The sequence below is a fragment of the Felis catus genome, chromosome B2 (genome assembly GCF_018350175.1).
Source record: "Felis catus isolate Fca126 chromosome B2, F.catus_Fca126_mat1.0, whole genome shotgun sequence".
NCBI classification, from domain to species: Eukaryota; Metazoa; Chordata; class Mammalia; order Carnivora; family Felidae; genus Felis; species Felis catus.
This window is the reverse complement of record NC_058372.1, coordinates 2,286,715-2,302,253: the sequence shown is the minus strand read 5'-3', so window position 1 is coordinate 2,302,253 and position 15,539 is coordinate 2,286,715. Positions and strand designations below refer to the sequence as shown.

General features: G+C 43.2%; 1 protein-coding gene across 9 annotated transcripts in view; it reads left to right on the top strand.

Moving 5' to 3' along the window:
* Positions 1-15,539, top strand: part of ZKSCAN8 (zinc finger with KRAB and SCAN domains 8) — a 33,085-nt gene that overhangs the window by 15,334 nt on the left and 2,212 nt on the right. For 3 of the 9 annotated variants that reach the window (XR_006598543.1, XR_006598542.1, XR_006598541.1), the window contains exons 1-6: positions 1,904-2,219; positions 2,371-2,879; positions 3,481-3,619; positions 6,470-6,561; positions 6,851-6,974; positions 7,564-9,304. Coding sequence is in view for 6 of the 9 variants with exons in the window: in XM_045058439.1 (XP_044914374.1) it covers positions 2,463-2,879; positions 3,481-3,619; positions 6,470-6,561; positions 6,851-6,974; positions 7,564-8,525 (1,734 nt within the window). In the remaining 3 variants the exon portion in view is untranslated. Of the gene's footprint in view, positions 1-1,903; positions 2,220-2,370; positions 2,880-3,480; positions 3,620-6,469; positions 6,562-6,850; positions 6,975-7,563; positions 10,036-15,539 lie in introns of those variants that run through there. The other 6 variants (XM_045058438.1, XM_045058437.1, XM_023254701.2 and 3 more) reach the window with 4 other exon arrangements.

Genomic DNA, 15,539 nt, shown 5'->3' with positions numbered 1-15,539 from the left:
ACAAAGATGTAAAGATAATTCAGTCGGTAAAGGGGTAATCTTTTTGAAGGTGCTGGAACAATTTGGTAGCTGTGTTCCAAAAAATTAAGCTCCATCCACAACTCAAATTCTGTACAAAAATTAACTCAAAATTTGGGATGCCTGGCTGGCTCAGTAGGTAGAGTGTGTGATTCTTGGTCTCGGGGTCATGATTTTGAGCCCCATGTTGGGTGCGGAGATTACTTAAAAAAATTAAGTCAAGATGGATCATAGACCTATGGTAAAACCTAAAACTATAGAAGTTTTAGAAGAAAACAGGAGAAAAATCTTTGCGACTGTGAGTTAAGCAAAAATTTCTTAGGTATGACACCAAAAGCACAATCCCTAAAAGAAAAAAAAATGACAAATTAGACTTCAGAAAAGTTATGGATTTGTGTTCTTGGAAAGGCACTGTTAAAGGAATGAAGAGGAGGAAATATTTGCACATCATATATATCGTAATGGTCTTGGTGTCCAAGATATGTAAGGAATTCTCAAAACTCAATAATAAAGAAGTTTATTTTTAAAACAGGCAAAAGTTTTGAGCAGATAACTTCACCAGAGAAGATAATATGGGTGGTAGACCAACAGGTGAAAGGATGCTCTACAGAATTAGAAGGAAGATGCAGATTTAGACCATAGTGAATAGGCATCTGGGTGGCTCAGTCAGTTAAGCAACCAACTTCAGCTCAGGTCATGATCTCGTGGTTCATGGGTTCGAGCCCCACATCAGGCTCTGTGCTAACAGCTCAGAGCCTGGAGCCTGCTTCAGAATCTGTGGCGTGTGCTCGCTCTCTCTCAAAAATAAACATTTAAAAAAAAAAAAAAAAGACCATAGTGAGATATCAGGGAGTGGTTAAATAAAATAAACTAATTAATTAAACCATAATGAGATACCATTACAAACTTGTTAGAATATCTAAAATTAAAAATAAAACCATATCAAATGCTGCTTGTTAGGATAGAGAGAACCAGTTCTCACATACAGCCAGTGGAATGCAAAGTGTTATAGGCACTTTAGAAAACAGTTTTGGACTCTGCTGTCAGCATGGAGCCTGCTTTGGATCCTCTGTCCTCCCCTCTCTCTTCACCCCTCCCCTGCTCTTGCTCTCTCAAAAATAAATAAACATTAAAAAAAAAAAAGTTTTACAGTTTCTTATAAAGTTATACATACACCTGCCATGTGATCCATCAGTTTTACTTTAGATATTTACCCAAGTGAAATGAAAACATGTTTACACAAAACCTCAAATGCAGATGTTCATCGTGCCTTTATTTGTAATCGTCAAATACTGAAAATGAGTTGAGATACCTCTCAACTAGGGAACAGATAAACATACATCTCCATAAGGAATAAACTACTGGTACACACAACATTGATGACCTCATATGTATTATGCCAAGTGAAAGATGCCAGACTCAGGAGGATACCTACTGTATGATTCTATTTATAAAACATTCTGGAGGTTGTTAGTGTGTGTAGATGGGGCATTTAGGTTCCTGGAAAGGTAGCAACCAGTGCTCCAAAGAGTTGTAGAGTGAGATAAGGTCCACGGGAGAAGTAGTTGGCTTTGACATAGGAGGGAAGATGGAGAGCACAGAAGGATAATGGACATTAGGTGGAGAAGACGTTGGTGTTAGGAATTCTGGACAATAGCTTCAGCTAGATTGTGTAGAAATGTATGTCTGTTGCGGTGCCTGGGTGGTTCAATCCTTAAGTTCAGGTCATGATCTCATAGTTCGAGTGCCACATTGGGTGAGCTTGAGCCCTGCTTCAGGTGAGCTTGAGCCCCACTTTGGATGAGCCCCGCTTCTCTTCCTCCCTCTCTCTCTCTCTCTCTCTCTCTCTCTCTCTTCCCCCTCCCCGACTCCTCTCTCTCTGTCAAGAAAGAAAGAAGGAAGGAAAGACGGGAAAGAAAGGAAGAAAAAAAGAAGGAAGGAAAGAAAGGAAGAAAGGTCTGTTGGGCACAAGGGATAGGTTGAGAGTTGAAGTGTGTAGAAACAGTATAGCTAGAGTTGCAAATACTGAAGGTGAAATCAGCATCAGTGAAGACCAGCTGAGGTTAAATGCAGAACTTCAATTAGACCCAGTCTACGTGGTTTCCTAACTTTGTTTTGCCATATTCCCCATCCCCAAGGAGAGGAAGCAGAAGGAAGGGAATATTCCCCAGATGGATTAGGCATGGCAGAAAGCTAAGGAGGTAAGGTGTTACTTCTGGAACAGTGGAGAGGATCACTTAAATGACCAAGCCCTGAAGTCTGTGTTGTGGTAGGAACTTGTTAACATGTCTTAGTAAATGACTATGACCTTTGATTTGCTTTAATATTATTTGACGATTTCTCTTCTCCAAGAATTGCCCTTAGAGAAGAGGCCCTTGGAAGGTTCTTCTTAAGAAGATAGAGAAGGTAGTGGAAACGAGCCTCCTGAGTTTTTCCAGCCCTAAATGGCAGCAGAATCAAGAAAGTTGTCAGCCTCATCCCCACCAGACCAAGCTCCTGAAGAAGACCTTGTAATTGTCAAGGTAGAGGAAGATCATGGCTGGGACCAGGAATCTAGTCTGCATGAAAATAACCCTCCTGGCCAGGAGTTATTCCGTCTGCGCTTCAGGAAGTTATGCTACCAGGAGACATTAGGACCCCGAGAAGCTCTGATCCAACTCCGCGCACTCTGCCATCAGTGGCTAAGGCCAGATTTGAACACCAAGGAGCAGATCTTGGAGTTATTAGTGCTAGAACAGTTCTTGACCATCCTGCCTGAGGAGCTTCAGACTCTGGTTAAGGAACATCAGCTAGAGAACGGAGAGGAGGTGGTGACCCTGCTGGAGGATTTAGAAAGACAGATTGATATATTAGGACGGCCAGTAAGTAGACGGATGTGTGCATGCTGTGCCCACGGTGTGTGGAAGCTGGGTGATAGACACCAGCACCGCAGCAGTGGAATGAATGCTGGGTGTCGATTTCTGTTTGTGAGGATAAAAATGGTTCTAGTGCGGTGTGGCTCATATTCGTAGAGTCCTTTTTATTTTTGTAAAGGATATGTGTACGTTTTTTATCCTCAACATCCTTGCGATGATCTTTGCCAAGTGGGAAACTGGTATGCAGGGAGCTTGAATTACTTCAGTGACTTTGGACACTCATAATTAAAGGTAGATCTGAGACCAGAACTAAGGTTTCCTGGTTTGTTACCAAAAGTTTTTTCTGTTGAATAACTGCTCTAAGTTTCTGTTTATCAGGCTTCCCATGCCTTGGGAGTGCAAAATGGTAGGAAGGGCATCAGAAATGATGCCTTTCTGCGCTAATCAACACATTTGTGTTCTTACTGCCTCTAGGAAGTAAGTGAGATTCTGCTTCCTCTTTTCCCAAGCATGTGTCCCTAGAGATGAGCTCTTCTTGATTGTTTTATGTTGTTCACTTCCTCTCGCAAAGGAATTTCTTGTAATGCAGCTGCCCTGTTGTTTTCAGGTCCCAGCCCGTGCACATGGACATGGACTCTGGGAGGAGGTTGTACATTCAGAGTCTACACCAGGGCTTCCAAATACTCAGCTCCGACCCATGGCAATGCAGCACAAATCTCCGGTGTCCCAAGGGTCACAAGAGAAAGGTAAGGAACCAGATTTCACTGATGAGAGGGAGGAATAGAAAAGAAAGTACCTGTTGAGTTCCTGGAGAATCAGGAACTAGAATTTTTGTGTACAGACCAGTCCTAAGATCTGAGTTTAAGTGTTTATCTAGGCTTCAAATATAGACTGTCAGTCCCATTGGTAAGTTCAAGAACAAATCAAAGAATTTGGGGATTCTTATATATTCACACATTTCTGTTATCCCAGTATATTTTTTTTAATTTTAATTTAATTTCATTTTTAAATGTATTTATTCTTGAGAGAAAGAAAGTGAGGAGGGGAGGTGCAGAGAGAGAAAGGGGGACAGAGGATCTGAAGCAGGCTCTGCAGCTGACAGCAGAGAGCCTGAGATGGGACTCAAACTCATGAGCTGTGAGAGCATGACCTGAGCTGAGGTTGGATGCTCAACCAACTGAGCCATCCAGGTGCCTTCCCAATGTTGTTTTTTGTTTTTGTTTTTGTTTTTTAAGTTTATATATGTATTTTGAGAGAGAGAGAGGGAGAGAGCATGTGCATGTTGGGAGGTGGGAGGGGCAGAGAGAGAGAATCTCACTTGATCCCACTAACAGGATCATGACCTGAGCCAAAACCAGAAACCAGAGTTGGGTGCTTAACAAGTGGTGGGGAGGGGAGGATGTGCTAGCAAATGCATGTACACGTGAGAGCATGAGCTGGGCAGGGTCAGAGGGAGAAGTAGAGAGTATCTCAGGCCAGCTCCACACCTCGAGCCCGGACATGGGGCTTGATCCCATGACCCTGGGATCATGACCTGAGCTGAAATCAAGAGTTGGACATTCAGCCCACTGACCGACCCATGTTACCTCAATGTATTAACAACATAGGCGTTTTGAGGTTTTGCTGGTATCATCATGCCACTTTATTTATAATTATCAGTATATAGTTCTTCAAGCAAGAGCATTTTCTTTGATAGCCACAATAAATGCATCACAATTAGGAAGTGTAATGCTGATACTGTACTAATCTGGTCCATAGTTCATATACATGTTTTGTCAGTTGTCCCAGTAATCTTCCAGAATCTAACCCAAGATTCCATTTTGCAGTCAGTTGTTTTGTCTCTATAGACTCCTTTAATTCAAAATAGTTTCTTGGCCTTTGTTTGCCCTTCATGACCTTGACATTTTTGAGAGTACAGGTTGGTTATTTTATAGAATAGCTGTAAAATTTGGGTTCATGTGATGTTTCCTTACGAGTCAATTCAAGTTGTGCATATGTGTCAGGAACTCCCCAAAAGTACTGTTGTATCCTTCTCAGCATTACAAGAGGAAATTGTCCTGTTATTGGTGTTGGTACCTTTGATGACTTGGTTAAGGTTATTCTTGGTTAGGTTTGGGGCGCCTGGCGGCCCAGTGGGTTAAATGTCCAACTCTTGATCTCGGCTCAGGTCATGATCTCACAGTTAATGAATTTGAGTCCCGCATCGGGCTCTGCGCTGACAGCAGAGTCTGCCTGGGATTCTCTCTCCTCCTCTCTGCTGCTTTCCCGCTGGCGCGCGCGCGCGCGCTCGCTCTCTCTCTCTCTCTCAAAATAAATACACGTTTTTTTTTTTTTTTAAAAAGGCTTATTTTTGCTAAGGTAATCATTGTGGTTACTATTTTTCCCTTTATGATAAATAAGTAATTTGTGGGGGAAGTACTCTTGAGTCTGTGTAAGTATTTGGTCCACATCAAACTTTTGTTGCTAAAATACTAGTTTTAATATTCATTGTTGCTTCTTGATTGAATCGGTGATTACTAAGACTTACAAAATGATGATTTTCTAACTATGTCATTCCTTCTACACTTACTTGTAATAGAGAGTGTTCCCTCCCCATTTTATTTTATATGTCAGTATGGACTCCTAAATTCTTACTTTATTCCAGAAATAAAGTATCTTTAGTTATCTTTATTTTATTATTGTGTTTATTTTGATGCTTAAATTGTCTCAGATTTGTTCAGAGGAGGCCCCCTTCAGTCTGGCTCCTGTGTCCTTTTGACACTTCCCTATCGTTTTTTTGAGAACTTCTTGCAGAACAAGACCATTCTAGTGTCATCTTGTATTTACTCTGCGTTTCTTTTTTCATTTATGTGTTTTATAGCCGTTCTATATAAATGGGTTTTTAACATTCCTAAAGAAGAAACATAGGAACAGTTTCAGTTAGTTATATGATTCTTGTCTAAAGTTCTAAAGCGTATTATCCAAAACACAGTAGTCTGTTTATTGGTGTTGCACTGTCTGATACCTATGGGAAGCAGATAGTGGCAGTCATGGTGGACATTTCAGGAAGGTAATAGAGTTAATAGAGGTAGATTGGTTCTGTTGGCTCTCATATTCCATTTGCCAAGACATGAAGACCTGAAGAAATGCTGTACACAAGCACAGGGATAGAACGTAGTTTTGGTGGGAGAGAAGAAATTGAAAAGCAGTTCCTGTTAGGAAACCAGCACTCTATTTTCGACACGGAATTTCAGGCTGAGTGGGACATCAAAGTGCAGATGTCCTGTGGGCAGCCATTAGTGTGGGCCCAGAGCCCAAGATACCAGATTTGATTTGATTTGATTTTTTATATTTTATATTATTTCATTTTATGTTTCATTTTAATGTTTTAAATGTTTATTTAAGCAGTCTCTATACTCTATACTCAAACTCATGACCCCGAGATCTGGAGCCACATGCTCCACGTACTGAGGCAGCCAGGGGCTGCTCAGCACTTCTTGTGCAAAATCTCTGACATGCATATCTTCTGAAATGCAGACAGCTTTGGAATGGGTTAGTGCTGGCTCCTGCAACTGTGGGACAGGGTGGTCTCACTCCTCGCTTCTTTCTCCTCTCAGCCATCTCTTCTTGTGAGAGTCCTGCCTCTTCCCAGAAAGGAAGTCCTGGGAACCAGGAGATGACGGCCACACTTCTCACAGCAGGGCTGCAGGTGAGTTGTACTGCTTCTAGATCTGCTTCGCAGCACCGGTGGCATCTGCCACGTGCCCGGGCTGTCTGTAGCAGTACTCACCAGGAACTTGCCGCAGATGTTTCTGCATGATTCTTGATTTCCCCCACCAAATCTGGTGCGTTTTCCTCTTTGTCCCCCGCTTAGTTACATCCCTTTACACAGAATGTTCCCACCCCTTGATCCTCCCCAGCACTGGTGGACCTCTGACAGTCTGGGTTTGAGCCATGGAACAGTGCCAGTCCCACATGGGGATTTTGTTTGGTTTCAGACTTTGGAGAAGATCGAAGACATGGCTGTGTCCCTAATTCGAGAGGAGTGGCTTCTTGATCCATCACAGAAGGATCTGCATAGAGATGACAGGCCAGAAAATTACAGAAACATGTTCTCCCTGGGTAAGGAGAGCTCTGGTTATTGTCATCATTTAAGGTTTTTTTGTTTGTTTGTTATGTGATGGTAGCTGTGAGTTGTCTGAAAGACATTCTTAAGTTTAAACTCAGGAACTAACAGAGAGAAACAGTGCTGGCCCATGGACTTTTATTCTCTGATCCAGGGCTTACTGTGGGTACTGTTCTGTCTGCCAGTGGGAGTCCTCTGCTCCCAGCCCTGTGGGACTTTCGGGCCTGTCGTGCTCCTCCCTGTCAGTGCCAGGGCTTTTCCCACTTCTGTCCTGTTAGGTCATTCACTACGTCTGTATTCCTACCCACTCCCCAGCTGCCCCTCAGGTGGTCCCTTCCCTGCCTTCGTGCCTCCCAACAACCCTCCTTGTTCATGGCACTTCTTCCCCATTTGGCTTGTGGTACTTCTGCTTGGCCCTGTTCTCATCTCCCTGTATCATGATAGCAGCTTGGAGACAGATGGAAGCTGTGTGATTGCTGGTAGTTTTTCCATGTGTGTTTTCCTTTTCCCTTATATTCTAATTCCTTTCTAACATGGAGAATAGAAAGTGACATTGGCTTGATGTTTATCACATTTTAATTTCAGGTGGTGAGACCAGGAGTGAGAACAGGGAATTAGCTTCGAAACAGGTAATATCTACTGGAATCCAACCACATGGAGAGCCAGCTGCCAAATGCAACGGGGATGTTATCGGGGGTCATGAGCGTGGAGAAGCCCAAGATCTTCTGGGCAGATTAGAGAGGCAGCGGGGAAATCCCACCCAGGAGAGACGGCATAAATGTGACGAATGTGGGAAGAGCTTTGCCCAGAGCTCAGGCCTTGTTCGCCACTGGAGAATCCACACTGGGGAGAAACCCTATCAATGTAACGTGTGTGGGAAAGCCTTCAGTTATAGGTCAGCCCTTCTTTCCCATCAGGATATCCACAACAAAGTAAAACGCTATCACTGTAAGGAGTGTGGTAAAGCCTTCAGTCAAAACACAGGCCTGATCCTGCACCAGAGAATTCATACTGGGGAGAAGCCATATCAGTGCAATCAGTGTGGGAAGGCTTTCAGTCAGAGTGCAGGCCTCATTCTGCACCAGAGAATCCACAGTGGGGAGAGACCCTATGAATGTAATGAGTGTGGGAAAGCTTTCAGTCATAGCTCTCACCTCATTGGACATCAGAGAATCCACACAGGGGAGAAGCCCTATGAGTGTGAGGAGTGTGGGAAAACCTTCAGGCGGAGCTCACACCTCATTGGCCATCAGAGAAGCCACACTGGGGAGAAACCCTACAAATGCAATGAGTGTGGGAGGGCCTTCAGTCAGAAGTCAGGCCTGATTGAACATCAGAGAATCCACACTGGAGAAAGACCCTATAAATGTAAAGAATGTGGGAAAGCCTTCAATGGGAACACTGGCCTCATACAGCATCTGAGAATTCACACAGGGGAGAAGCCCTATCAATGTAATGAGTGTGGGAAAGCCTTTATTCAGAGGTCAAGTCTCATTCGGCATCAGAGAATCCACAATGGAGAAAAATCTGAATCCGCAGGAGTTTAGGGAAAAAACTACAGTCCTAGTGTGGGCATTATGCAGAATTAGAGAATCCACATGCTGGTGAGAGGTCTTTCAGTGCAAGTAAAAAGCCAGAAACTTTGTCATCACTACAAGCTTAACGTAGGATCAGAATCGATAGCGGTGGCAGAGTTTGAATAGCTCTTCAGTAGTTTGGGCCGGTTCCTTGACGCAGGTGGATCAGCTTGACTGTCTTAGGAGGTGTCTGATGGAGTGGAGCTCCTGGTGGCCTAATGCATCCTTTAGAAACACAATAGCATCTGAGCAAGTGGCTGGTGGTGGAGGCACTTAATTTTGTCTTTCGGGTGAGTAGCTGTAGGTGTGAGAGAGGCTCCTCCCGGTTCCTCTGCTTCTTCCCATCTCCTGTGATCTCCTTCTCCCACTGATTCCCCGGCAGGCGCACTTGTTATCCTCATCTGATCTGAGAAGCCACTTTAGAGTTTGAAGCAGCCTCCCTGTGAGACTTATATTTGTATTTAGCTTTCTAAGAACCTAGTTCTAGGGAAATTTTTACAGACACATAATGTATTTATGCTTAAGTGTGCGTGTTATTTTATTCCAACGTTCCTGATAGTGGAAAACCGTATTCCCACGCAAACTCAGAATGCTATATTTTTAACAGCACTCCAGCATTTTTCTTCATATATCACCTTCACTGACTCCTCTGAGTCACTGAGCATCCATACGTGTCCTCCACCACCCCCACCCCCAGCACCTGTGTCAGCAAAAGAAGTGATGTTTGTGGGAGTGAAGCAGAGAAGGAGGTGAGTGGAGACTCAGCCTGGCTGCTCTCGAGCTTGGGTGGTTGTACCTTTGGGTGACTTCCGGCTCTCTTTTCCACCTTCCCACTGTATGCCGTGGTGCACAGAGGTGTGGACACTGTTCCAGTTAGAGCATCGCGTGGGGGAAAGGGGAGACAGGTGCTTGAAGACCTAAAATCCTTACAAACAACGTGCACTCATCCCTTCTGGCCCATTACAGTCCTGCCCTCTCAGGTTCCTGTCAGTCTGCACAAACCCCTGACTGGATGGTCTGTCACTGCTGTCATTGCCTTCGTCCCCCTTCCTTAGATGGCCTTAGCACCTCACCCTTCATTCTCCATCTGTCTCTTGCCATTAGCTTTATAAATGCACAGCGGTGATCTGTCGAATACCTCACCCCACAGTTCCTCACTGTTCTGAATTCGTCTGTAAGTTAGCGGAAACACAATATTAACTCATTACCGGGCACTGTCTTTCTCCTTTGAGGCTTTCCATATACCAGGGGATATTGTATAAAGTAACAAGGCTGTTTTAAGCAGCACACCAGAACCTGTGCGTCCGAACATGGTCTGCCCTTTAAATTTGGCGGTCCGGGTTGTTGCTGTAGTGCTACCACTCCTCCCAACATTTGGAAGACTTCTAGTCTTGAATAGTATCTCGTTTTTGACCATTACCCACTTGTTCACCAGACTTGGAGTTGAGTCATTTTTGGCTTTTTTTCCAAAGTCAGCTTTCAAAACGGGAATTGATTCCATTAATCCTATGCCGAAGAATATGCTACACATTCTGAAGAAAACGCCAGGAGAATTTACACAACTTCACACTGACTGTTCTGAACAGGGACAGCACTTACCAATCATGTTATTTTAAGATTGGTGTTTTTAAAATTTTTTTTTTCAACATTTATTTATTTTTGGGACAGAGAGAGACAGAGCATGAACGGGCGAGGGGCAGAGAGAGAGGGAGACACAGAATCGGAAACAGGCTCCAGGCTCTGAGCCATCAGCCCAGAGCCCGACGCGGGGCTCGAACTCACGGACCGCGAGATCGTGACCTGGCTGAAGTCGGACGCTTAACCGACTGCGCCACCCAGGCGCCCCTTAAGATTGGTGTTTTTAAAAACCAGTCGTAAAATCTTTCATTATAAAGGTCCAACTTTTATATCATAAATTCCTTCCCTATAAAATCCCTTCTGTATCCTGCTATGGCCCACCCTGACCACTGACAACATCAAGGTTGTTATACCTATTTCATTGAGCCATTGATACCCACCTGTCATAGGTCATGCTTGGTTTCCTTGGTTAACTGTTTCTATTTTCTTTTTTTTTTTAAGTTTATTTATTTTGAGAGAGAGAGAGAATCCCAAGCAGGCTCAGCACTGCCAATGCAGAGCCCAATGCAGGACTTGAACTCCTGAACTATGAGATTATGACCTGAGCTGAAATCAGAAGTCAGACAATTAGCCGACTGAGCCACCCAGGCACCCCTCCTTGGTTAACTTTTTCAAAATAGTGCTTTCCATTATCCTTTATTTTCTTACTCTCCTTTTTTTTTTTGGACTATAGATTCCCTTGCACTTGAAGGGAATTCCATTCCTCATTCTCTTGTACTTGAAATTTCAAGACACCAGGAATAAATCTGGACTCTAGATCCTTGTTCTCTGTGTACCCTCTGTAAGACACGAACTCTGCCTGAGGCCAGTGCTGCCCACATGCGGGTCTTACAGGATGGAGTCACTGTCCGAGGGAAGATAACGTGCACAGTCTCCCAGGCGGTTGAGGGGAGCACTTGTCCAGTGAGGGCTCTTAGAGTAACGTGTTGAAATGACTGTAGGCACACCAGCTAACGTCTCTTTACTACAGTAATGTGTAGCGATGCTATGCATTAAATCCATAATTACTAAGCATCTGGCAGAATTCAGAGGAAAGATGTGCCCTGAAAGATCAGTGTTCTGCTGGAAAGAATAAGGACAGACTGTGACCTGAAGGAACTATTGAAGCCGGTTCAGCCACATCGAGAAATAGCCACATGGTGTAAGAAGGTAGAAAAGGCTGTTGTTTATCTGGGGCACACATAGAAGTCCATTCTTGGTCTCCACTCTGCACCAGAATGTGGTTGCTCCATCTTTATGACCTTATTTTGAGCTCTTTTTTTATGACCTTATTTTGAGCTCTTAACTGTGAGTGACGTGTGCTAAATTCCTTTATATCCTGCAGATTCTATTTTTATGCTCTTGATCTGAAATGAACTGTTCACCAATACCTTCTCCCATCGTGATCTTCTCATTTTAGGACCTGGCATGATAAAGTGGTTCTTCTGTCACTCTGCTGCCATCCAACATAGTCCTAGGAGAGGCGGCTTAGGCTTCAAAGGTTTACTCCATTGAGCAAGTGGCAGTGCTAGAATGTGGTGGATGATTGCCATACACGGCAGTTAGCTTTACTTTTGGTTCTGAGACTCGAAATAGTAATAGCTGACATTTATTAAGTACGTACTGTGTGCCAAGCTCTATGCTAAGTGTTTCTCATGGTTATGACACACATTATATCTTGCATTTTATAGATGAGGAAATAAGCTTAGAGAAGTGAGTGAGTTGACCAAGGTCATGTAGCTGGGAAATGACAGAGCAGGGGCTCTGCCCAACAGTGTCAGATTCTGGAGGCTGTGCTGCTGACCACTGTGCTGTATTGCCTCTAATGAGCACACTGGCCCTGGCCAGCCATTGGAAAATCCAGTGTCCCTGGCCATGGGATAGGTAGCTACTGGGGAAGGGAATGCATAGTGGTACAGCACTGTGTAGTGCAGTTGATTGAAAATGTCATTTTGATTGATGATTGTATCTTTAAATGCTGATACTTTTGATGCTTTGTAGTATTAGAAAGCTAAATTGTACAAGTAAAGCATGTTTAAAAGAGTAACTGGCAGGATAAAGCAATAAGGTACAGATTCGAGTACATTTCTCTAAACTGCCCCAAGGAAGTAGAATTGTGGGGGGAAATGAAAAATACCCATGCGCCCAGCCAGGCATATGGTCCATTGGGATGACAATAGTTAAGTTTACCTACAGTGTAAAATGTGGAAAACCTTCCACTTCACTGCCCATATCCAGCTGCCATTCTGTTTTTCTTGTCATTCATGATCTTTCAAACATGTCATCCATTGTTCAACCCCATTTTCTCATTAATATATTCTTAAAACTTCTTATTGGCTTATGTACTCAGCATGCCACTGAAGTGTCCTATGGACAAATATCAATGCCTTTTCTAAGTTCTTGTCCTGTTTTGTTTTGTTTTTGAGAGAGAGAGAAAGCGAGCATATGAGCAGGAGAGGGGCAGAGAGAGAGAATCCCAAGCAGGCTGTGCACTGTCAGCAGGGAGCCCAATGTGGGCCTCAAACTCAAGAAACTTGAGATCATGACCTGAGCCGAAAGCAAGAGTTGGACGCTTAACTGACTGAGCCACCCCCAGGCGCCCCTTGTCCTTGACCTATATTTCGCACTGTTGAGTAGGGACCCTGCATCTCAGGAATTCTTTTCTTTGGCTTGTGGGATATTTTTGATCATTTTCCCCCTAATTTTTAGCTTTTCTTTATTAGTCTTTTTTCTCCACTGAAAATAATCTCCATGTCTTGGTTTTATCCAGTATTTTTTTCTGTATTTGCTTCTATTTATGTTTTGATTATTTACACTTACCTTCTGTATTTCAGTACTTTAATTATTTCCCACCCTATGGGTCAGTTACCTATATAATTTGATATTTGGGAACAGAACTCCTCACTCTTGTCCCCCAGCCTACATTTTCCTTTTAAATAGGCATTATTGCTTAGCTTCTTGACCCTGAATAGGCTCACTGCCCTTCATATTTCTTTTTTTATTTTTATTTTTTAAAGTAGGCTCCATGCTCAGGGTAGGGCTCAAAATCACGACCCTGAGATTGTATCCTGAGCTCCTCAGGCGCCCTGCCCTGTCTTGGAGTTGTCCTTTAGTCTTGTTCTGCTCTTCACTGTACGTGTCTCAAATCTTGCTGAGTCATTCCAGTTCTCCGTTTTCTCCTTGAGGCTGGATCTTTTACATTTCTGCCATCCCCTGCAGCCTTCTGCAGAGCCATGCCGTCTGAGGCCCCAGCTGTTGTAATTCTTTCTTTCTAGTGTCCTTGCTTTCAAGACCCCCTTCAGTAACGCTTCTAAGGTGATCCTCCTCAAAATTCATTTTCGGTCAGAAACGCTCAGCAGATGATTGCTGTCCCAGCAGTGGTGTTCCAGGTTCTCCATGTTTTGCCCTTCATGTTTCACCTGCCTCAGCCTAATTCTCTGGCATATTCACCTTGACTCTTGTTCAAACTTCCGTGGCCTTCCACTGCTGTCTTACAAGCCCTTGCCTCCGTGCCTTTCTCATGCAATTTCTTTTGTTTGGATTGGTTGTTGTTTTTTTTTTTTTTTTTGGCCCCACTTCTTACGCATCCATATCTTCAAAGCCTAGCTTCTTTATATCTTTGAGTGGGCTCTCCCTGACTTCACCTCACACTGAGACCTCCCTTGTTCTGTGCTGCCTCAGCACTTACCCTTTGAGTTTGTACTGTGGTCCATGCACTTACTAATATGTTGCTTTGTAATTATTTTCTAGCTCTCTGTATTGTAGTTTCACATTTGTATTTATTTTCAAAATTAAATTGTAAGCTCCTTGAGGGCAGGAATAATAACTTTTACATTTGTATCTCTGCACCCCCTAGTGCCTAGTACAGTGCTGAGCACACAGTAGGTGTTTAATAAATGCTTGTTGAATCGTTGTGTGGATTATTTATGGAGTTCTATAATTGCCTGTACCTAAGACTAAAAAATCCAACTTCAGGGGAATATATGTGAAAACTGAAATAAGAAGCTCTCCATTTGGCCAAATTTATTCTTTAAGGAAGAAAATAGGAATAGTAAACTCTAAAGATTACTGTGTTAAAGTTATTGTTGCAAAAGTGCTGCAGAATAGACTTTTGTATCTGACGTTAAACCAGTGGTTTTCAACTGGAGAAAATTGGCAATGTCTGGAGATAGCTTTGGTTCTATCATCGGTGGACAGGTGGGATGCTACTGGCATCTGGCAGATAGAGGTTAAGGATACTGTAAACACCTTGCATGCACACACAGCCCCCACAACAACAAAAATTATCTGGCTTCATATGTTTAATTGGGCCAAAGTTGAGAAGCCCTGGGCTGGACATATTTAAGGTATATAGGAGAAAGAAGAGATAGGAATACTAGCATTGCAATTAGAAAAATTAGCTATGGCAAGGTTTAAAAGAATCCTGTTATATATATTTTAGAGTATGTAAGATTAGAAAAGAAAAAGCCTAATGTTTGGAGTTCACAGCAATATACACATCAGGGTGAAGGTAAACCATAAAATGGTTGATAATGATGTTCTAAGGTTGCTTTCAGGGTCAGATCTGCCTCCCTCATTATGCCAAGTACCAGGTATTACAGGACTACAGTCTGATTTCGTTTTATAGAATCAAAGATAATACTTAGGGCGCTGTCCCTTTAGCAGGGGGCCGGTAACATAAAAGACGTAGCTTTGGAGACAACACATAACCTTCAACAGTCCCTTTGGCAGCGGCTAGGCAGGATTAACTACTCCAAGGAAATCAAGCCAGAATGCAGTCAGAGTTTGCCAAGTAAAACATACCCACTTAAGTTTTTAACAGAGTATTACTCTCACCTAAGAAGGCAAATATGTAGAAAAAAATGTGATTTCCTAAATTAGTTTTAAAAAACCTTTTAAGAACATTCATCTTTCTCATCATCATTAAGTAGCTCAATGGCACTTAAACAGGTTTAAAAAGTATCAACTCGAGTTAGAAAATCGGTTTCAATGTGTAGTTCACCAAAGAAATCACTGCATTGCTCTGTTGTGTTTATTCATAGTCTATAGAATGCTAGGCTTGGAAGTGACCTGAGATCATTTCCCAACCCATTCTGCAAACGGAGGTCCACAAAGGCCCGGCGACCACTGGGTCGCCCATTAAGGTTTGTGGTGCAGGTAGAAGAGAATCGTGGCTTCCTGATGCTTTGCCCATTTCTTTTCTGACTGGTTATGCGCTCAGGTCTGACCCTTGTTCTTGTATGTTCTTAATTGTTACCCCGCCAGGGGGTGGATCCGTACTTTGAGCCTCCAACTGTAATGTTTTATTCTAGGACTTACTCCTTTCATCAGTTTGTATGTCCATACAAGTATACTGACTCGGTGTCT